We start from the raw sequence: 22,370 nt of genomic DNA, 5'->3' as shown, positions 1-22,370 counted from the left end.
CTCAAGGTGCTTCATGGAAGTATAATTAGATAAAATAATCAACACTCAGTTGAAGAGTTTGATCAAAGAAAGGGTTTTAAGAAGTGAAATAGCAGATGGGCTCCTTTTCCTTTCCTGACTGTGCATGGGACAGGCTGCAATAATACCAGTGGAAGCAGGCTGCTGAATGATTGAAGATGAGCAGCACCCATGCAGTCAATACAACAGCATGAATCCTCCCTGAAGGAGGAGAAAATGAGTACAAAAAAAAAGTGATTTTCTTTAAAAAAAAAAGTTTTTCCACCCCAAGGTTTGGACTTGGATTGAACCCTATCAAATGAACCATGAGTGAGCCAGAGTGTAACAGCAAGCTACTTTATCAAGGGGGAAGGAGTTATAATGGCCAAGCTTGTTTTTAAACAAACAAACACACAACTCGTCCAATTTCTCACCATCAAGAAAGGAAACTGTCTTTGGCTGTTGAATGGATTTTGTTCAGGTACTTACCAAAGTGTCCTCACTCCTAGCAACACTCATGTTGCTTCGAGAAAGGAATGATCTTGATAGCCGTTGACACAACGATATTAACCGTACTGATTGCTAAAGAAAATATATTTTAACAAAATAACTTGCATTTAAGTGTAAATTTCCAGCACACAAAACATTTAATAGTTTGTAATTACCTAGCAATGAGACATAGAACAAATTCTAAATGGATGGAATGCTTCAGGCAGTTTTATGTTTACTTGCCTAACCTTGCTCATAAGGATTTAAAAACTCTCTTTCCTATTTGGATGAATTTAGAAGCTATACGATTTAATTATTTAAGGATCTGACCACTAGTATCCTTTAAAAAGGAGGAACATTTTTTTATATGTATAAATGCTAATATGTCTGTATATGAAAACATTTTTGCTGACATCTTGCCAGGAATTGTCTGAGCAAGGCAACTAAATTTTGTGCAGAGAAGAAACTGGTCATTAAACTAAGGTACTTCAGCAATTTCATTATTTGACCTGTATGTTAACTCAGAATGATAGATCAATGATCCCTTAAACCGTACTTTCAATTACGTTTTCAACACTGCCAGTTTAAACAAAGATCCTCTTTAAAAAAGACTGGAAAAAACATACAAATTTGATTTTCAGTTGTAGAATTGATGACAATCCTCAGTAACATAAAATATGCTTAAAAAGGGTCAAGGAAATTGGAGATATAGCAAAATAAAAACAAAGCCCAAATAACCTGTTAAGAGCATCAAAACTATAAAGGTGATGTGGCTGATTAATAGTGTCTTTCTACCTTTGAGATGTTAGTTTTTCATTCACTCCGATTGACTGGATGACAAAAATACTTCTCTACACAATTGTGGGTTTTATGTCAACCACAGCACGTACCAATACCTAAGTGAGTACAGCCACCAGTTGAAGAGTGCTTATTATTCAGCAAGTGTAAGGACTGAATTGGTAACCAGAGTCAGATATTCAATAATATAAAAACAAAATACTGCAGATGCTGGAAATCTAGAACAAAAACAAAAATACCTGAAAAAATCTCAGCAGGTCTGACTGCATCTGCGGAGAGGGATATAGTTGACGTTTTGAGTCTGTATGACTCTTCATCAGAACAAAGAAATATAGAAAATATATATATTTCTATACTTCTTAGTTCTGATGAAGGGTCATATGGACTCAAAACGTCAACAGTATCCCCATCTGGAGATGCCGTTAGACCTGCTGAGTTTTTCCAGGTATTTTTGTTTTTGGCAGATATTCAATGGTTGCTTGGCTGGATGCAGTAGAGCTGTCTGAGGTTGGACTCGAAGGTAGATTGTTAGGGGAGAGTTAAGGAAGCTTGACTAATACTTGAACCATGTTGATCAGAATTCTCAACTGATAAAAGGTATCCATTCTCCAGCAAATAAAATTGTTCCTCTTGATGAAAGTAATAAGATAACAATGTTCAGGCAGAAGTTCATGGGTAGACTAGATGGACCAAGCTTCACACAAGTATACTTTGATGCATTTCTACACTTTAAAATGGAATCTTATTTGTTGACCAGGACTTGTCTACTCTCCAGTTAAACTCCATCATAGTTTCTGGTCTTACTACATTACCGGCAGTCACTCCATTCGTTTACTAACCTCTAGCTGAAGTGATTTTGTTTGAATATCTCATTTTATTTTGCTAAGCTTATTTGGAAAGGAGGTGGTGGCATAGTGGTATTGTCACTGGACTAGTAATCCAGAGACCCAGGGTAATGCTGGGTTCAAATCCCACCACAGCAGATGGTGGAATTTGAATTCAATAAAAATCTGACAATGATGTAATGCCCTTTATCTGCCATCCTTACCTGGTCTGTTCTACATGTGGTTGAATCTTAAATGCCCTCTGAAATGACCTAGCCACTGAGTTGTATCAACCGTTAAAAAGTCATGCAAACACAATGGGTAGAATGACCTCCTTTTGCATCGTAACAATTCTGTGATTCAGAATGTAACCGGACAGTCCATCCGGCATCAACCTAGGAAACAACAATGGCAAACTCAGCCCTGTCGATCCTGCTAGTGCCAAAACTAGGAGGCCCATCTCTCAGACTAGTCAAGCAACAGCCTGACATAGTCACACACACAGAACCAAAGCTTACTGATAATGTCCCATGCACCATCACCACCATCCCTGGGTATGCCCAGTTCTACTGGCAGGACAGGCCTAGCAGAGCTGGTGGAACAGTGTTATACAGTCAGGAGGGAGTTACCCTGGGAGTCCTCAACATCGACTCCGGACCCCAAAAAATTTCATGGCATTACATCAAACATGGGCAAGGAAACCTCCTGCTGATTATGACATATCACCCTCCCTCCGCTGATGAGTCAGTGCTCCTCCATGTTGAGCATCACTTGGAGGAAGCACTGAAGGTGGTTAGGGGGCAGAATGTACTCTGGGTGGGGGGGGCTTCAACATCCATCACTAAGAGTGGCTTGGTAACACTATTACAGGCCGAGCAGGTCAAGTCCTGTGTCTGCAGCAGGTGGTGAGAGAACCAACAAGAGGGAAAAACATACTTGACCTCATCCTCACTAACCTGTCCATGACAGTATCGGTAGGAGTGACCACCGCACAGTCCTCTAAGAGAAAACATTACAGTGACTGCACTTTAAAATAACTTCACTGTCAATGAAGCACGTAGGGATATTCTAAGGATTTGAAAGGGACTAGTTAAGTGCAAGTTCTTAAGTTTCTCTTACACAAAAAAAGTGTTCAGTATTGTCTGGTCCTTTATTGTATAAGTATCAGCCTTTGAAACAACTTCTCCTCACGCCCCATCAAGGTGGACGCATTTTAAATACTTTCCTTCATTCAAACTCTTCTCCCTTTCTGACCCTAAAATAAGGGACACACTCAGGTTCTTTTGTCAATTAAATTTGAATTCTGAAGCCCATAAACCATTAACTGATTACAGAAATGATCCAATGTAGGTTAAGCAAGTAAATACTGAATGTCAGTTACAAATCCACATACCTTCCATTTCCTGCGGGCTGCAAATTTTTTGAACTTTTCCATATTTACAGCAGACGCTTTTCTGCTGAGAGCCTGCTGACTGTCCTTCGGCTGAAATGTCACAAAAATTAAGTTACTAAAGACACCCTAGCTTTTATGAGTTAGTACACAAACAAGCAATATAATTTTTGCACAGCACTGACATACACCTGGGTAGACACTGAAACCACCTTTTGCAAGTTAGAACAGCAAAGCTGTGGGCATGATGGACAGCAGTACAATCACTGATACCATTCCTCTGCTGACTCAGCATGATCCACGCAAGTTTTCCTTCCCTCCTTCCTGTAGCTCATCAAGCTTGGGCTGGGAAAACCCACCCTCTGATGAGAGCTGGAGTTCCAGATGCAGTCGACGTATTTAGCTCAGGAGCTTACTGTTCCAGCAACTGACTGTCACATTTTCTTGATAAAAGAGGACTTTTCCAAGTAGGACAATACCAAAACACAATTTGATTGTTTTTCCCCAGAATCTGGCCTAATTGTACCATCTCTTTACAAATTATCTGCACATGCACTTAAATTTTAAGTATATGTTGATATTGTGATTTGGCTTTGGGCCATTTTCTAAATGAGACATGAAACAGATGCCATTAATATTTGAGAAGGGCATTGTTTTTAATGCAATAAAAACTGGCTGACATTTAGATGCATCACATTACAATGTTGCAAAAATAACTTCTTAAAGAGAGTAAAATGTTGAAAAGTCCTCGATTAGAAATGTATCAGTGCATTTGGTTAATTAGCTTTCCAGTTTTCTCACTTGAGTGAGTCTGAATGCAATATTGTGGATGGATAAACATGGGAAATCCATGAGAAAAATAATTTCAGTTTAAAATAGCCAATAATGCGATGGAGAAAAACAAACAAATAAATAAGATTAGAGATTTCTTTAAACTTAGGTGCTACAATTGATTCAAGAAAAGTGACTTGAGGAGTATGCACGTTTCCCCATTTATATTTTTATACTGAAGTCTTGAATGAATGTAGATAAGCATACCTTGATCCATGGATGCTGTAAACTATCTTGAATAGTCATTCTTTTCCTATTAAAGACACATTACAGAAGTAAAATATACGAATAAAAACACTGCAGCAATCAAATGTAAAACAAAACCCTATGACCTACATGAGCATCTCAATATACTGCTTTCCAGGCTGTCAAGTGGGTCCTTTAGTTTACATACATCATTTCAAATGCAGCATTAAGCATTTTATGGTGCATAAAATGGTCTGAAAATATGACATAAGTAAACAGGATATAATTATTGTTCACAGAATGATGGTTAAGTATAGCAACTTGTGCTTTCTTCCCTTCATCCATCTTTAGTTTCTCTTTCTTTCTTCATGAGGGTGGAGAGGTTGAAAACATGAATTGCCATTATTGCAAATCTACAACTTGGTAGAGAATTGGCCTGAATTTGACAGTTCACTTCTACGTTCACATTGTGTAATCTGGCTGTGGAATCTCCAGATTTCCTGGTTATACCACCTTGTGAGTGCAAATAAGCGAATCAGTGCAGCTGGAGTTTCTCAGGCTGAAGCTCAGTGGCTTCAAGAACTACAACAAAGCTTTCAGTTTAGCAAAATAAACTTATACATGAAAGATACGTGAAGTGTTGTATTATAAAATCATAGTACATCACACTTATTCTAAATACTAAAAGTCTGAATGGACTTACTGTGCTTTTGATACTTGAACTTAAAGTTAGTGAAATGAATTACAGGGTTTTCATCAAAGTGTGGCTCTAAAATATAGTACAATTTATTCATGGGGGAAGAAAAGTCCTTTATTCAACAATGCCAGCAAGAAAGCCAGTATTGAGCACAAAGTGATCAATATGACTTTATTTTGTTGAAACTGCCAAGGATTTTATCCCTTGATGTCCAAGTGCATTTTCTCACTGATCCACTGTCAGGCTCCCAAAAAAAACGGTTAATCAAATCAATATTACCCATTTATTACATTAAGTTTGGGGGAAAAAATAAAAATTGATAGGAAATTTTACCAGTTTTGTTCCCAATTAAAAAACATAACTACAATCACTGTATGTGGTACAAGTGAGATTATTACAACTAGATTTTTAAAACTATACTAGTTCACCAACACTAAATTATCTCTCCTCTTCTTTTGAAGGTGGCAAGTATTCATGGTTTTGGACAGATCATATGTGATAAAATTGTTCTCCACATGCTAGATTAGACAATTAGTGCTAGCAATCTTGGATCACAGTAACATCACAATTGATTTATTTAAAACTGGAACCTACACATACATTTCGGAACTGCAATCAGGAGCAGAAACCTTGACTAATGTCAAAGCCCAGGGTCACTGATGCCAAATGCAGCACCCACCATTGCTCAGCTGACATCAGCTATTAGGGTTCTACCTGGTTGATATGGCACATTATCATACATTGGTTAACGCCTTTACCCACAGAACCATCACGCAACTAAGCAATTAGCACTTTCAATGCTCATATATTTTTAATTTAGAATGCATCTGCAATTGAAGTACAAAAAAGTAACAGTTTAAAAAGTGTATTGAAGACATACTTGGGATCTTTCACAAGGAGTTTCCGGATAAAGTCTTTTGCCAAGCCACTGGTATTCTTGAAAAACTCCTCTTCAAATTCATAATTTACAGCTGAAACATTGGCCAATGTTTCTTGTTTAGAGTCACCCAAAAAAGGCGATGCACCACTCAAGCTAATTAAAAGAAAATGATGAAAATTTCGGAACATTGTTATATGTGTGATAACTGCTGTACATAAAACACAGGTCTAAAAATAAACTATATGGGTGGCTTTCTTTTCTTATAACTACCACAGTTAAGGTTTGAGCCCAACTACGAAAGACAGGAAATCATGCTACATCACTTTGCTATTTGTGTAGAGGCTCCAGTTCTGAGTGAAACAATTTGAACTGTATCCCAAACAGAAATCCTACATTTTTAGCACAAGAAATACTATGGCCAATATTTAACTCTATCTAATGAAATTAATGTTGCTTCTCTTAAGTTATTATGAAACCAATTGTTGGCATTTCCTAAAAAAGGCTCTTCGTAAGACCAATTCCATCTGGTCTGGTTCTTGCACGCTCACATCTTGCTTAGTCATTCAAAAACATGGCATAATCTATATTGCAACAGTGTTTTATATTTTGCTCCACATTTATACTGCTCCCAATGCACCATTCACTTCAAATCAGAATGCCAGATTTTTAAGTTCATTTGAATTAGCCAAAATTAGAAATAGAAATGGCAACACTTCCAGCTAAACATGCAGTTGTTGGTCATTTCTTTTACATTGTAGGAACACTAACAATGCAGAAAAAAACTTCTCGAAGCATTGATAACGCAAGAACATGTGTCCATTTTTCCTACTGGTGTCCGCCTTTCTGAAGACACTGATTTCTCATTCCTTGATGGAGTACAGTTGACAACACTAGGACTGGGACTTCTGGTATCTTGCCCAAGTTGCAATTCTTCATGTGTGAGTCTAGACAGCAAGTACTGGCTGACTGCCTAAACGTGGGAAACACCACAGCTGACCAGATGGTCACTGTTGGGCAACCTTCAGCAAGAATCACTGAATAAATAATCAGCAGCCAGAACCAGGGACATGTTTCCATCACTAATTCAGGGCATTGAAGCCAACAGCAACATTCCTGGGATCACCTTGGCCAAGATTAACAAAACCAAGGAACTGAACCTGGGACTTCCTTAATCTGTACAGCTCAGCTACTCAGCCTTAACAAGCTGATCATGCAAGGGAAAATGTATAGCATAATATATTTTAAACTTCGTTTCTTTTTTTAGGCTCCTTGAGAAAGCAATTTTAAACTTTCTGCATAAAACTAACTGGAATTTTTTGAGGCAGTAACAGAGAAGGTTGATAAGGGAAACACTGTGGTGTACATGGATTTTCAAAAGGCATCTGATACAGTACAAACTTCCAGGTCACGGAATAAAAGGGAAAGTAGGCGCTTGGATAAGAAATTGGGCTGAGTGACAGGAAACAGCGTAGTGATAAATGGTTGTTTTTCAGATTGGAAGAAGGTTTGTCGTGGAGTTCCTTAGGGGTCAGTGCTGGAACCCTTGCTCTTGATATATTTTAATGACCTAGACTGTGGTGTGCAAGGCATGATTACAAAATTTGCAGATGATACGAAGATTGGAAATGTTGTCAACTGTGATGGGGATAGTCTTGAACTTCAAAAGGACATAGACATGCTGGTGGATTGAACAGACAACTGGCAGATGAAGTTCACTGCAGAGAAGTGTGAGGTGATTTGTTTTGGCAGGAAAAATATCGAGAGTATGAAAAAAAAAAGAGAGCCTCTAAAGGAGCTGCAGGAACAGAGGGACCTCGGTGTATACGTACATAGGTCATTGAAGGTGGCAGGGCATGTTGAGAGCGCAGTTAATAAAACATATAGTTTTTTAGGGTTTATTAATAGGGGCATTGAGTACAAGAGTAAGGAGGTCATGTTGAACTTGTAGAAGACACTAGTTAGGCCTCATCTGGAGTACTGCGTCCAGTTCTGGGCGCCATACTTGAAGGCATTGGAGAGAGTACAGAGAAGATTCACAAAAATGATTCCCGGGATGAAGAACTGCAGCTATGAGGATAGATTGGAGAAGTTCAGACTGTTTCCTTGGAGAAAAGTAGGCTCGGGAGGAGACTTGATAGAGGTATTCAAGATCCCGAGGGGTATGGACAGGGTAGATAGTGAGAAACTGTTCCCACTCAGGAGAACATCAAGAACTAGAGGGCACAGATGCAAAATAGTTGACAAAAGGAGTAAATGCGAAGTGAGGAAAATTTTTTTTACCCAGAGGGTGATTGGAGACTGGAACAAAAGGGTGGTGGAAGCAGGTTCAATCAAGGTATTCAAAAGGGAATTGGGTTGCTACCTGAAAAAAACAGGATGTGCAAGGTTATGGGGATAAGGCAGGGGAGTGGGACTAGATGAAATGCTCTTTCAGAGAGCCAGTGTAGACTCGATGGGCCGAATGGCTCCTTCTGCACTGCAAAGATACTGTGATACTGTTTTCACATGAAATGTCTATTTTGTTAGTTCTTTTAGTAAATGCACCATAGAATTATTGTTGTTGAACTGTGAAAACTTTCATTACTTACTTTCATTACTTAACAGCCTTCAATGCAAGGGCTTCAAAATCCTTGTGCCTATCTCTAATTTCAGCCACGTTCCTGCTCTATCAATCTTCTGTCTCAGCTGACAACCTCCCAGGTTTGGTGACCGCTTTGCGGAACACCTTCAGTCTGTCCACAAGCATGACACAGACCTTCCTGTTGCTTGCCATTCTCTCATGCCCACATGTCCGTCCTTGGCCTGCTGCAATGTTCCAGTGAAGCTCAACGCAAACTGAAGGAACAGCACCGCATCTTCTGATTAGGCACTTTACCGCCTTCTGGACTTAACATTGAGTTCAACAACTTCAGGTCATGAACTCTTTCCTCAATCCTCACCCCTTTTTTCAGTATTTATTTTTTAATTTTTATATATATATTTTTTATTATATATATTTTTTCCCACCTATTTCTGGTTTTAACTTTAAAAAATTATTTCCATTCATTGTTTCATCCCCACCTATTAGCCTATTTCGATCTTTTTTACCCACACCGCTCCCTCCCTCCACTCCACCCCCACTAGGGCCATCTGCCACTTGCTCATCCTACTTTCGACTCTTAATGTCACCATTAGCACCTTCTTTAGCCAGTATCACCACCATCAACACCCCTTCGATCTTTTGTTTGACATCTTTTGCAATCTCTCCTTTGCCTCCACCTATCACTGGCCTTCTATCCAGCTTCACCTGTCCCACCCCCATTAAACAGTATATATTTCAACCGTATTTCTACTTCTCTTTAGATCTGAAGAGTCATACGGACTTGAAATGTTAACTCTGTCTTTCTCTCCACAGATGCTGTCAAACCTGAGTTTTTCCAGCAATTTTTGTTTTTCTTTCAGTCTCTCCATTATGTTCTTTCTTCTCTTCAAACTTCCCTCCCTCAAATCACACAGTAAAAAAATGTAGCTCATGAAAAAGTATCAACCAATAGTGGGAACTCAGCCTATAACTTAATTGGAAATAATGCTAGACCATGAACCGTGCTACGCTACTGCAGATCTCCAGTGCATATCACAGTTTTAAAGGAATTACAATAACCACGAGGTTTAATTATACTGGGCATTTCTGTTGATTTAGCTCTTTAACCAATTACATAGAAGACAAAAAAAACCCATAACCCAATCACAAATTTGAGTGTCTCTTTTGAGAATTTCAATGAATTATATATACATTCTTGAAAATAATTCCTTCAGAAAGTAATGTTAGGATAATTTCAGGTGCTCCAAGGTGCTGATATTATGGAATCATCAATTATGTTACTGTGCCGGTGTTTGAAAGCAGCAATATTTCTTGCCAGATACTTTCATAACAGTGCACTTAAACTGTGAGAAAAGGAACATTTGTTTAAAAACGTAATACTTACAGAATGTAGGTTATGACACCAATACTCCTGAAACACATGAAAGAACAGTGCTTATATGTTTCTGCAAAAAGTTTAAAAACCATGTCCAAAAGTTCTGCTTACATATTTTGTCTTCACTCACCACATATCAGCTTCTAGACCAAGGGGTTCATAGTTTACGATTTCTGGAGCTTCAAAATAAAAGAAAATTCACAAGATCTAAAATATTGCATGTTATGGTTAATGGATTTTCTTCTCCATTTTAATTTTATATAGTTTCTCACTGCTGCCATTTCCCATTTTCTCTTTTGACTGGCAGGGTGGGACTATTCCACAGCATTCTTATCAGTTGACAAGATGCATCTGTGTTCTTCATCTCTTTCTCTCTCTCCCCTCCCAGCCTACCTCTAGAGTACATGAAATTTTCCCTTTGATAGAGCTGTCCTCACGATTATTTCAATGTGTATTAGCAAACATTGTTTCCTAAGTACCAAAACCAAACTCAAAGATGTTGATCTAAAAAAAATAGTAACAAAGGAAATGTATAAACTCAGAAATAATGATGGTAACAACCACAGCAGCCTCACAATAAAAATATTTCAAAGGGTTCACCTTGGCCAAGATTAACAAAACCAGCGACCTCCTTAATATAAAAGCAAAATATTGCAGATGCTAGAAATCTGAAACAAAAACAAAAAGTGCTGGAAAAGCCCAGCAGGTCTGACAGCATCTGTGAAGAGAAGTACAGAGTTAACGCTTCGAGTCCGTATGACTCTTCTTTAGAACAAAAGGGGTGACACCACATTTCTACTTCTCTTTAATTCTGAAGAAGAGTCATCTGGACTCAAAATGTTAACCCTGTCTTCCTCTCCACAGATGCTGTCAGACCTGCTGAGTTTTTCCAGCATTTTTTTTTGTCTGGGACCTCCTTAATCTGTACAGCTCAGCTACTCACAATCCTTACCAGCTGATCATGCAAGAATAAGGAGGCCACATACTCAACAGAAAATAATTTCTCAATAAACTAGGAGAGCAGAGGAATCTCAGGTACAGATACACACCACCAAAATAAATGACACAGCTTCATAAAGCCTCCTTATTCTTCTTACCAAAATGTACTGTCTCTCACTTGCTTTGGAGAACTGCTGCCAAACAACAGTATCTCGATCATTGGTTGTCATCCATGGGTGAGTCTAGGCAGTGAATTACAGTAGGCCAGTCATCCATGGAAACTTGCTGCTCGCATTCACTGTTTTTCTCCTCCTAGCTTAGGAGCATGAAGGTCAAGGATAATGCACCTTCCCCATTGTAGCAGAGAACAGCTAACATGATATAGAATAAGGATCAAACCTGGGACTTCCCTGGATCACCTTTACACTGGCTGGCACATCTACCAACTAAGCTATTAGGGAAGCTCTTTAAATAATTTACTTGAGCTGCAATATTCCACATTAGAAACAGAAATGCAACAAAAGCATATAAAATTCACACCAACTTCCTACTAAACCTCAGAAAGCCTGTTGGTGAAGGATACATCTGAAGCCAATCTTTACACACTTTCATATTTATTTAGAGTTACACATTACAAGCATACACTCCCTACCCCAATCATCAGTTTCAGTGTGCCTATTCACTAGCATTCAAGTGAGCCACCAGTTAATGTTTACCACCTGCATACCACTAAACACAAATAATATACAATGAATGCTCTCTATTATAAAGGATATTGAACCCTTAAAGGGTAAAGGTTTTCAAAGAATTCATGCTCATACATTGTCGCTTTTTAAATTGTGCATGTGATACTCCACGACTCTCACCATCTTTAATAGAAATGAAATTGGATCCGAAACCTAACTACTGCTTGGAACCAGAGAATTAAAAAAAAGACTTTAAGAAGTTATTGTTTCCTTCCATTTTTTCCCTCTTTCTGTTCCATACGTTCAATAGATTGGCTGCAGCTACAGAAGTACTAGAATAGGAGCACAGGAACAGGGGTAGGCTATTCAGCCCGTCAAGCCTGCTCAGCCATTCAATTTGATTATGGCTAATCACCTACCTCAACTCCACTCTCCCACACTATCCCCATACCCTTTGATGTCATTATCAATTTCTGTCTTGAAATGCTCAATGATTAAGCTTCCACAGCCCTCTGGGATAGTGAATTCCAAGGATTCACCAACCTCCGAGTCAAGAAATTCCTCATCTCAGTCTTAAATGGCCAGCCCCTTATTCTGAGACTGTGTCCTCTGGTTCTGGACTCACCAGCTAGGGAAACATCCTACCTACAATCAACCCTGTCACACCTGTACAAAGTTTCTAAGTTTCAATGAGATTACCTCTCATTCTTCAATCTGATAAGACAATCCTGCCATCCCAGGGATTAGTCTGGTAAACCCCATCGCACACCCTCTAAGGCGCGTATATCCTTGCTTAGATAAGAAGATCAAGACTGTACACAATACTCCAGGTGTAGTCTCACCAAGGCTCTTTGCAATTGCAGCAAGACATCTTTATCCCTGTATTCAAATCCCCTATGTCACTATAAGTAATTTAAAGCAGACTGTAAGCATATTGTGTTCCTCCTCTATCCTTGGCCCAAATCATCTTCCTAGGATCTTGAAAGCACGATTGCAACAATTCCTAGGCCTCCACAACTGTTGTTTTCAATCTTTCTTCTCCTCCCAACCCTATGCAAAAGAACAGCTTTAAACAACGGTATGGAGGTCAACAACTCTTATCTCTACCATTTCATATTGGGGTTTTAACAAGCTATGGGAGACAAATTCTAAATAGGAAGTTCTTATGCTCATTATTGCGTCCAAATCAAGTACAATACAACAAGCATGAAGGAGTCACCATATAACAGGCAGAATGGAGAGAAGCATGCATGTACAGCCTGACAACTATGCTCTACAGCAGAATGCAAAAGAGTATACTCACCATAATAAATTGAGCATACTTTATCCCACAGATGGTTAACAACTTCCACCCATATCTGAAATGATTAATGTTGGTAGGGCTTTGGTCATATCCCTGCAATCTGGGAGGACAGAGCCCACTTCTATCCACACCAACCCAGTGCAGCCTTCACTAAGAACTATTATCATCCTCACCCAGTTCAACCTAAGGTTTTAATCGTTGCCTAAATTATTCTGATCCCCAATCAGGTTGTTCTCAGCACATGCATAACTATGCCATCAACCCCACTAAGGCATGTAGTCTTCCTGTAAACACTATGGTAAAACTATACAGTAGTTTCACAAAATACATGTACCTGTACCAAGAAAGTTAAAAGTATCACTCCAAAACCAGTAAAAAGTCAGCATTCAAAACTACAAATAAGTCTTGAAAGATACCTACCTACAAACTCTGGAGTTCCAAAGATGTTTTTAAATTCATTCCCAAAATCTATTTCATGAGCCAAACCAAAGTCAATGAGCTTAATCCGAGGTTTGGGTGACTTTTTATCTAGCAACATAATGTTTTCAGGCTGCAGAGAAGAAAAAGGTTGTGGAAGGAATTCGAACATCAACTTGCTTTCATTGATGAAACAAAACACAAGAAGCACAAAAGAACAATTTTTTAAATGCATCATGAAAGCTAGGTATTCTACATAAAACTAACTTATTTCAACATTAACAGTTTATTCAAGTGTGAACAGAAGGGTTAAATAAATTGTTTATTAGCATTCTTAACCGACTAACGCTATTTCTAAAAAAAATGTCTGCTTTGCTACAAGTTACAATTTTATTTTTTTACAACTCATAAAAAAGTTTGCAGTTGCTATATTTATTCAGTTATAAAATCGATCTGGTTGATCGACACATGCAAAGGATACACTGAATTTTTTCTTACAGATTTTTCCACTCATTTTTCCTGCATGAAACACTAACTGCTGTTGGGTATGGTTCTAGCAATGGTAGTAGTAGCTCTCCATTACGTCACTCAATCCACTGCCCTTATACATAAAAATCAAGTAATTTAAGTATCACCACAATATTAGGCTATGTGGGGATGGTGGTATCAGAGTGCTGCCCAATTCAATCCTCATCTTGCATCCACATAATGCACTTTAGCATGGGTCTTTGGCCAATAAAAAGAGTCATCCCTCCATAAGTCAGAACTGCCAAGCCAGTGCTACCACTGCTCTGACTGAAACACTCACTTGACACAGGTTAAACTTGAGCCTCGAAAGTATAGCAAAGCTTAGTGCCATACTCGACAATACATCTTTTAGTAAAATATAGTACAGGATCACATTACTTGATGAAAAGTTACAAGCTGACAAACACATTCTTCTCTTTCAGATCTTTGCTAACCAAATTACAGCCTTGGTTCAAGCATGGACAAAAGAGCTAAATTCCCAAGGTGAGGTTAGGTGAGAATGCCTGCCCTTGACATCAAGGCAGCATTTGACAGAATGTGGCATCAAGGAGCCCCAGCAAAACTGAGTCAATGGGAATCAGGGAGAAAACCCTCTGCTGGTTGGAGTCATATCTAGCACAAAGTGACATAGTTGTGCTTGTTGAAGGTCAGTCATCTCAGCACCAGGATATCACTGCAAGAGTTCCTCAGGGCAGTGTCCTAGGCCAAACCATCTTCAGCTGCTTCATCAATGACCTTCCCTCCATCATGAGGTCAGAAATGGGAATGTTCATTGATTGCGTAATGTTCAGCACCATTCACGACTCCTCAGATATTGAAGCAGTTCATGTCCAAATGCAGCAAGACCTGGACAATATCCAGGTTTGGGCTGACAAGTGGCAAGTAACATTTGCGCCACACAAATGTCAGGTAATGACCATCTCCAACAAGAGAGAATCCAACCAGTGCCCCTTGATGTTCAATGGCATTACCATCACTGAATCCCCCACTATCAGCATCCTGGGGGTTACCATTGACCAGAAACTGAATTGTACTAGCCATATAAATACTGTGGATACAAGAGCAGGTCAGAGGCTAGGAATAGTTCGACCAGTAACTCACCTCTTGACTCCCCAAAGCCTGTCCACTATCTACAAGCACAAGTCAGAAGTGATGAAATACTCCCACTTGCCTGGATGATTGCAGCTCCCACAACACTCAAGAAGCTTGACCTCATCTATGGCAAAGCAGCCTGCTTGATTGGCACCACATCCACAAACATTCACTTCCTCCACCACCAATGCATAGTAGCAGCAGTGTGCACCATCTACAAGATGCACTGCAGAAACTCAACAAGGACCCTTCGACACCCTTCCAAACCCATGACCACTACCATCTAGAAGGACAAGGACAGTAAATAAATGGGAACACCGCCATCTGGAAGTTCCCCTCCAAGCCACTCACCATCGTGACTCAGAAATATATTGTCGTTCCTTCACTGTCTCTGAGTCAAAATCCTGGAACTCCCTTCCTAACTGCACTGTGGGTGTACCCACACCAAATGGACTGCAGTGGTTCAAGAAGGCAGTTCACCACCACCTTCTCAAAGGCAACTAAGTATGGGCAATAAATGCTGGCCCATGCAGCAAAGCTCACATCCCATGAATGAGTTAAAAAAACAGGAACTTAAGTTGGTGCCCATTCAGCCCCTCAAACCTGTTCTACCATTCAAGTAATTATGGCTGATCTGTACCATGTGTTGTGTACCATTTCCCTTATTGTGCAATTTCTTTTAGCTCTTCAGCATCGTGCATATCTTTTTTCATTAAATTTGCTTTGATGGAGCTTGACTTTGGTGTTTTCCACAGAATATAATGTATTTTTGCCAAGAATAAATGCAAGTGACCTTTGATAGAGAAGATTTGGTAGCTGCAGCAGAATTGCTCATTTCAATCTTTTAGATTGTTACTGCATACAGGTATATAGTTTCCTGGATGTTTCAAATTCACAACTGGCTGAAATGAAGATTTATTTTCTCCCAGAGTACAAGCTGGTATTTTTATTATTCAAAAGTATCAGGTTACTGATTTTTTTTTTACACAACCATGATTTGAAGTTAATTATTTTGCTTTTAATAACTTATTATTCAGCAATGATAACATCAAACTCTAGAACAGTACAGCTGGTACAGAATGATTACCAAATAAATGAGGTTCTCGGATGGTTAAACCGACCATTTCTTTATTTCCTTCCTCAGCAATTTGCACAGTGCAAAGCAGAAGTGGTAAAACATTCTCACTTGCACTTCCTAGATATTTGATGATAGGATGTATCATGTGACTAGTGGAAAAACAAACATTTCCAGAGCTACAGTTCCCCATTGCTTTAGTTGATTTGGCTGCAGTTCAGAACACACACAAACAAATCTGCACAATTTCCTTTTACACACACATTAGTCTTATAACACACGTGCTCTATTCTCCAGTAATCTGACTGAAAACACACACAATAGTGCCCACTGCTCAATCATCTGCCATTATATTCCTGCACCTGTGCTATTTCTACATGAGTTTTCTAATGTCACTGGCAAAATTACCCACAAATTGATTGGTACCCGAAATAAAAATATTCTGACAAACTGAACAACTTACAAAATACACCTTTCAAAAGAAAATGGGACAAGAGGGGTTTAGCATGCTTTACAAGATTGTCTGAACCTCAACTGAATTCTGATTTGTTCATACATAGATTACTTTTTAAAAATGTAAAAAATTAAAACAAACAACAGGATCCATCATGTTATTGCACTTGTGCTGTGAGGCATATTGGGCTATATGTTCGTTAGAGGCAGGTTCAGGGTGGCAGGTTCAGGTGGAAGCTCAGCCAAGTGTTCAGCTGAAGATGGGTGCTGGGGCGTAGGGGTACTGGGACAGGGATTAATTTACAAGATGAATAAAACTTTTAGCCTACGCACAGAAAGCAGGCGGAAGCACCTAGGGTTATGAAGGCCAGGCCATCTCTAAATCACTATGTGTTGCAGGTTTTATTCCATTTTATTCCATAGAGAATGTGATAATCCACTCAACCCAATAATTTCCACCATTCAAACCAACACAAATTTGCACACTTTGAAGGTTGGGCGGAAAGAGTCATGGCAGCAGAATTCTATTTTTGCTACAGCATGATTAAGTCAGATTCTTTTTTGGTAGCGTGATTGGGAACAAAACTGAAGTCAGGGAGGAAGGTTTTATGCTGTTTAATTGCTGAATAAGGAAAATAGGAAACCAAAATAGTCAGCAACAAAAAACGACAAAAGGCTTAAACACTTAACCAATGAAAAGGAAAGGCGATTAGCTGCTCACAACATTGATGGCCCAAGACAAAGCTAAAGACATGGAACCAGTCAATTTAATTCTATTACTGTGAAACAGGAGGATGCAATTATTAAGTTAATAATTTGCTTACCCAAGATGTATAAATGTATAAAGAGTTAAATTTAAAACTAAACTACTTCTAATGGAATATTGCTACAAAGATCCGATTAAAACCTAAATAAAGCCCTGTCTCCTCCCTCTTCCCCAAAAATCATCCATGTGGGGATAAAACTGTATTATCAGTTACAAACCTTGCACGTTACCATCACCTTTTACAATAGGGAGTCTATAGATGTAAAATGGAATAATTTTTAAACAGAAATATCCTTAACATGCAATACTGGGATGCCAATGCTTATTGGGAGAATTCCTGGATGTCTGATTATGAAACATGTGATCACATGTCTCTTGCCCATTTTGCAAATATTAAAGGTTGAGGCTCCTGTAATTCAGTATCTTTGCTTATGGTGTTGTGCCAGTAGTTATAGGTACTTAGGAACAGGAGTAGGCCATTCTGCCCATCAAGTCGGTTTGTTTTGTCATTCAGTTAGATCGTGGCTGCTTGGCATCACAATTACATTTATCTGTCTTTGCTCCATATTTCTTGATATCCTTCATTACCAAAAAAAGCTATCAATTGCAATCTTGAAAATCTTAATTGACTTATCAGCCACATCCTTTTGGGAAAGTGAGTTCCAGATTTACACTACTCTGTGGAAGGAGTGCTTCCTGATTTAGTCCCTTGTTCTGGATTCCCCCACCAAAATAAGTAGTTTCTCTGTATCCACCTTATTTGAATCTCAAATCATTTTAAATATCTCATTTAGATCACCCCTCACCTATCTGAATTGAAGGGAATATAAGCCAAGTTTATGCAACCTGTCCCCAAAATTTAGCTTTGTAAGCCCTCATGTTATCCTGGTGAGCCTGTGTAGCACTCCTTCCAAGGTCAATATATCCTACAGCTTCAATGTCCAAATCTGAATGCCGTATTCCAGAGAGGGTCTGACCAAGACTGTGCAATTGAAGCATAATTCCTGCATTTTGCATTCCAAATATCCTTTAGATAATTAGATTCTGTAGCATTGCATTAACTTTTAGTAATTTGTAGCAGGCATTTGAAAACTGGAAGGCAAGGATATTGCATAGGTGCAAGCCACAGGTGCTAAGCTCCACGTTTCTCCTGAGTTGCTGGCAGCAGTGATCTATTGGCTTTAAGCACATTTGATCATAAAGATATTACACAGGTAAACATATTTCAGGTTTTGCCAATAGTATTGCCACTGATATAACATTGAATCAGCCATGCAAGGGTCAAATAAATTTGCTAACGTGTTTGTTGCAAACTTTTATAAGAAATGGTCTAATCCAATTTCATACTGACTAATTAAAAAGTTACTAACCACTCATGAAGTGCAAAATTATATACATTCTTATATTTTGAAATGCTTCCAATGTGACTCATGCACTCCTGCTGGCACTATTGGAATTCTAGGTTTTATTATGAAATATATAATTTAAAACCATGAGGTAATGACGAATCTATATAAAACCTTCAAGGCCTCATTTAGGGTATTGCATGCAGTAATGGGTTCATGCTATAGGAAGGATACTGAGTCTTTAGAGAAGGTAAAACACAGATTTACTGAAGTGCTGCCTGGTATGAGAAAATACAAATATGAAGAATGACATTAAAAAATGGAGCTTATCATATTAAAAGGTGCAGAACATGTGGCAAAAAATTGGGCAGGGTAGATAGAAGCCAAGTTGAGGTATAAGATTTTTTGCTATAGCTCAGAGGAAATGATTTTTCCATGTACAGCAGACAGGTACAAAATGTAATTATTTAACCTTGTATCCTGCAATCAAGAGCAAAGGGCTACAGATACAAGATTAAGTGCCAATGATTTAAAACAGAGCAAGAGAATCTTCTATACAAAGAAAATTGCCTGACTGTACAATTCACTTTCAGAGTTTGTGTCAGAGGCAGAAACAATGAGCGAAATTGTCCCAGATTTGCACTAAGTGAGGTAGCAGACTGGAAAAGGAATGTTTTACCCGCTGGCCGCAATGGGGGCTTTTCACGCCATATTGTCCCAAACCTGCCTCATTAACCATGCATTCTCGAGAAACATGGCACTTCGATGACGGGCGGCCTCCGATTTGCCCACCTTGCCGCTTCCTCACACCGGGCACCAGATTTAAAGTTCTTGCTTTACTACAGGGAAAGGGGCTAGTTATTTGGTGAGTGTCTGGTAAGTGGGCAAGTTCTATTCTATCCCTAAGGTTTAAAATAGCACACAAATTGGTAGTAAAGTTAATAAAATATATAAAAAAGCAACATAAATAAGTGATTAATATAATTAAATAATTATTTAAAACACATTAACGATGATAGGACAGGTGATGAGTCAAGGCTGTAGCATGTGGGAGCTCCTGGATAACAGTCTGATCCAGGGCAAACATGGCCGGAGTGTTTGCGGCTTGAGGAATTTCGGCTCAGAGTCATTGAGCTGGAGGCTGAGCTGCAGACTCTGCGACACATCCGGAAGGGGGAAGTTATCTGGATGCTTTGTATCAGGAGGCAGTCACGCCACTTAGGACAGGGTCTTCTGATTTGGTCAGTGGTCAGGGACAGGAGGATGCGACTGCGAGTGAGGCAGGTAAGGGGACCCAGAGTGCAGGAGTGTGAGCCTCTGCAATTGTCCAATAGGTTTGGGGTTCTCTCAGTTTGTTCGGATGAGAGTGGGGGCTGCAGGGTGGATGAGCAAACTGGAACATAGTGGTATTAGAGGACAGTATAGTGAGGGGGATTGACACCATTCTCTGTAGCAAAAAGCAAGAGTCCAGACAGCTGTGTTTCTTGCCCGATGCTAGGGTTTGGAACATCTGCTTGACCTGGAGAGGGACTTGCAGTGGGAGGGGGAGGAGACAGTGGTCATGGTCCATGTAGGTACCAATGACACAGGCAGGATGAGGAAGGAGGCTGTGCACAGTCAGTATGAGAAGCTAGGCACCAAATTAAGCAGGACCTCAAAGGAAATAATATTTGAGTTATTACCTGAGCCATGTGCAAATTAGCATAGGACAATTAAGATGAGAGAAATGAATGCGTGGCTCAAAGACTGGTGTGGGAGAAGTGGCTTCTGGTTTGTGGGGCACTGGCACCAGTATTGGGGAAAATGGGATCTGTACCGTTGGGACGGTCTACACCTGAACCATGCTTGGGCTGGTGTCCTCGCAAGCCGCTAACTAGGGAAGTAGAGAAGGGTTTAAACTGAATAAAGGAGGCAAGGGATCAAATTTGGGAAGATGTGGTAAACCAAAGAGTAGAGACAAGGCAAGAGAGGAAGGTATTAATATGGGAAATGATAAACAGACTGTGACAGGAAGGGACAAAGGGTACAAATTTAAGAGTAAATCAGCAGATAAGGCTACAAAGGGTCACAGATAGTGAGTGGGCAAAGATCTGGCAAAATGTGGGCAAATATGAAATTGTTCATTTTGGCAGGAAGAATAAAAAAGATTATCTAAATGGTGACAGATTACAGAGCTCTGAGATTCAGAGGGATCTGGGTGTCCAAGTGCATGAATCACAAATGGCTAGTATGCAGGTACAGCAAATAATTAGGAAAACTAATAGAATGTTATCATTTATTGTGAGGGGAATTGATTACAAAAGTAGGGAGGTTATGCTTCAATTAGACAGGGCACTGGTGAGACCACATCTGGGGTACTATGTACAGTATTGGTCTCCCTTTTTAAGGAAGGATGTAAATGCATTGGAAGCAGTTCAGAGAAGGTTTACTAGACTAATACCAGAATTGGACAGGTTGTCTTATGAAGAAAAGTTGGACAGGTTAGGCTGGAATTTAGAACAGTAAGAGGTGACTTGATAGAAATCTATTAGACTCTCAGGGGTTTTGACAGGGTGGATGTGGAGAGGATATTTCCTCTTGTGCGAGAATTTAAAACTAGTGGTCACTGTCTACAAATAAGGGGTCGCTTGTTTACGACAGAGATAAGGAGCATTTTTTTCTCTCAGAGGGTAATGAGTCTTAGAAACTCTGCTTCCATTGCCTTTTGAGGAAGAGAGTCTTTGAATATTTTTAAGGCAGAGCCAGATAGATCCTACAAGGGGGTGAAAGTATATCGCAGGTATGCAGAGATGTGGGATTCAGGTTACAATCAGATCAGCCATAATCTTACTGAATGGTGGAGCAGGCTTGACGGGCCGAGTGACCTACTCCAGCTCTTGATTCATACCTTCGTATGTACGTATGAGTGCTGCCCGAAGCAAGGTAGGCAAACAAACCTCGAAATCCCAAACGAAGTGCAGCTCACCAGGTGCATGTTTCAGTTGTGAAAAAAACATACTGACGTGCTTGGATGATTCAACATGGGGGATGATTCCGGCAAGCTGGGCTTATAATGATCTGCAGATGTATTACAATGAGGTTCCTGATGTCTGACGGAGAAAAATGTGGCCCGCCATTGACAGGACAATTACAAACTGGTTTCACGACGTTGTGAAACCGATTTTTGGCCTTCACGCCATATTGTCTGCTCATGCCACTCAACACACCTGCTGCCAATGGGCATGGAAAATTCTGCCCAATGTCAATATTTAAAGTTAGACTGGAGAGGTGGATGCAGGTAAAGAAATATAAAAAGTGTTTAATACTATTTGCTTACAAGGGACATAAACTCGATATGGACTGTCAGGGTGAACATAATGACCAGCTACCTTCACTTGTTGGTAAACAAATTCTGATTCTGCTTTTCCTACCTACTTTTGACATTAAACTATTAAACCCACACCCCTAAAGCCATTGGCAGTCGCAGATTAAAACTAGTTCTATAGTGTTTCAACCTCCCATATTGAAAAAAAATCCATTGCTACACCAGTGGAACTTTTTTTAATGCTCATTCTCATGCTGGTGACACTTCCATCATATAAGCAAGTTTGTCATTCTAAATTTTGAGCAGACTGGTGCTGTGAGCCTAAATCCATAAAAACCATGTTAAGACTGACAGAAACTTACTCTGCTTTGATTTATAGCAAGAGAAATGACTTCCATCCCATTAGTCTGTGT

General features: G+C 39.4%; 1 protein-coding gene across 7 annotated transcripts in view; it reads right to left on the bottom strand.

Annotated features, from left to right (window-relative positions):
* dapk1 (death-associated protein kinase 1) overlaps positions 1 to 22,370 on the bottom strand; it is a 225,658-nt gene that overhangs the window by 95,770 nt on the left and 107,518 nt on the right. For 6 of the 7 annotated variants that reach the window (XM_041186193.1, XM_041186194.1, XM_041186192.1 and 3 more), the window contains 7 exons: positions 13,397 to 13,526; positions 10,179 to 10,227; positions 10,058 to 10,084; positions 6,093 to 6,245; positions 4,537 to 4,582; positions 3,502 to 3,591; positions 487 to 579 (listed from right to left, as the gene is read on the bottom strand). In XM_041186193.1, the coding sequence (XP_041042127.1) occupies positions 487 to 579; positions 3,502 to 3,591; positions 4,537 to 4,582; positions 6,093 to 6,245; positions 10,058 to 10,084; positions 10,179 to 10,227; positions 13,397 to 13,526 (588 nt within the window). Of the gene's footprint in view, positions 1 to 486; positions 580 to 3,501; positions 3,592 to 4,536; positions 4,583 to 6,092; positions 6,246 to 10,057; positions 10,085 to 10,178; positions 10,228 to 11,145; positions 11,163 to 13,396; positions 13,527 to 22,370 lie in introns of those variants that run through there. The other variant, XM_041186198.1, reaches the window with a different exon arrangement.

The sequence above is a fragment of the Carcharodon carcharias genome, chromosome 4, assembly GCF_017639515.1.
Source record: "Carcharodon carcharias isolate sCarCar2 chromosome 4, sCarCar2.pri, whole genome shotgun sequence".
NCBI classification, from domain to species: Eukaryota; Metazoa; Chordata; class Chondrichthyes; order Lamniformes; family Lamnidae; genus Carcharodon; species Carcharodon carcharias.
Note: the sequence above shows the minus strand (reverse complement) of the source record. Positions and strands in the feature narration are given on the sequence as shown.